Below are 1,736 nucleotides of genomic sequence, written 5' to 3' on the forward strand. Positions count from 1 at the left end.
AGAGCCAGAACATTCTGCTGTCAAAAATATGGAAGAAGGAAGAGGCACAATCTCTGTATAACTGTTGCACTAGACACACTCCTCGCTTGGTGGAAGCTTCAGTTTTTTAAGTCTCTGTTTTGTCACCATCTCTGTCTAGTTGCTTCTTTTTTCTAAATTACTGCAATGATTTTCAAAAAGCTAGTTCATTGCAGAAATTACATTGAAACCCAAATTATATTAAGAGAATCAAAAGTTATTGAACAGGTGTATGTTCTAGGAAATTTTGTGGAAAACAAAGGTTTCAACATTTGGAGGAATGAAAAAGATGTGGTTTCCTGAAGAAGAGGAGGGCAGAAAGAGAGTTGCAGATATATGAAAAATGGAAGCCAAGATATTGGTAGACCTGGAGCCTATTCCTGAATCATCATAAACTCTCCATGGTTAGTAGTTGCATGTGTAAAGAAGTGGGTGCAACCTAACATCCATGACACATGTGAGTCATATCTACTGACCTACAAGAGTTTATTATGTTTGTCAAGAACCAGCAGAAACAGCATTTAGAGCCTCAGAGAAACCCATAAACATATCCCCAAAAGGCTAGGATTTCCTCCTTCTAGCTAGATTTCCTCCTGCCCAGCAGCTTCCCCAGGCCCCTCTTCATGTCTTTGTTTCTCAGACTGTAAATGAAAGGGTTGAGCATGGAGGTCAGGACTGTGTAGACAAGTGTAGCCACTCGGTCCTGAACAGTGTAGCTGGACAAGGGCTGTAAATAGACATAAAAGATGCTTCCATAAAACAGGATCACCACAGCAAAGTGGGAGCCACAGGTGGAGAAGGCTTTGCGTTTCCCTGCAGCTGAGGGGATCCTGAGAACTGCTATGAGTATTTGCACATATGAGAAAACAATGCATAGAAAGGGGGTGGCCCCAAACATCAGCCCTTCTGTCTTTATTGTGAGATCATTGACAAATATGGAGGAGCAGGACAATTTCAGCAGAGGGTTGATGTCACAGAAAAAGTGGTGGACAACATTGGAGTTACAGAAGGTGAGCTGATTCAGCAAAAGTATGTGTAGGAGTGAGTGAAAGTGAGGCAGTGAGCACGAGAAGGCCACCAGCAGGACACAGGGGCGGCGGCTCATGATGGTGATATAGTGGAAGGGATCACAGATGGCCACATAGCGGTCATAGGCCATGGCTGCCAGAAGATAACTATCAGTGTTGCCCAAGGCATATATGAAATACATCTGGGTCAGACATCCAGCATAGGAGATGGTCTTGTTCTCTGACAGGAAATTCACCAGCATCCTGGGGACAATGGTTGTTGAGAAGCAAATGTCAATGAAAGACAGGAAACTCAAGAAGAAATACATGGGGGTGTGCAGTTGGGGGTCAGAACGGACGGCCAGGATGATGAGCAGGTTCCCTGTTATGGTGACCAGGTATATGATGAGGAAGAGGGTAAAGAGTGGTTTCTGGTCCTCTGGCCGTGAGGAAAGTCCCGGGAGTATGAACTCAGAGACACTGCTGGTTTGATTGAGTCTTTCCATTGACTTTGGTCTAGCTATGTACAAGAAGATTTGTTATTTATCATGCTCTAATTCCACAGCCCAAATTACAAGAACCCAGCAAGTCTTTGTTGTCCTCTATTTGGGCACTATTAGCAGCTGAGCGGAGAAGGCAATGGCACCCCACTCCAGTACTTTTGCCTGGAAAATCCCATGGATGGAGGAGCCTGGTAGGCTGTAGTCCATG

The 1,736-nt window shown here is 44.6% G+C and overlaps 1 protein-coding gene across 1 annotated transcript; it reads right to left on the reverse strand.

The window, feature by feature from the left end:
- Positions 1-595: 595 nt before the first annotated feature.
- Positions 596-1,531, reverse strand: LOC113900865 (olfactory receptor 1L8-like). The gene has a single exon (XM_027554482.1). The coding sequence runs from the start codon at positions 1,529-1,531 to the stop codon at positions 596-598; it is 936 nt and encodes a 311-aa protein (XP_027410283.1).
- Between the last annotated feature and the right edge of the window lie 205 nt (positions 1,532-1,736).

This window comes from Bos indicus x Bos taurus, chromosome 11 (genome assembly GCF_003369695.1).
Source record: "Bos indicus x Bos taurus breed Angus x Brahman F1 hybrid chromosome 11, Bos_hybrid_MaternalHap_v2.0, whole genome shotgun sequence".
In the NCBI taxonomy this organism is placed as follows: Eukaryota; Metazoa; Chordata; class Mammalia; order Artiodactyla; family Bovidae; genus Bos; species Bos indicus x Bos taurus.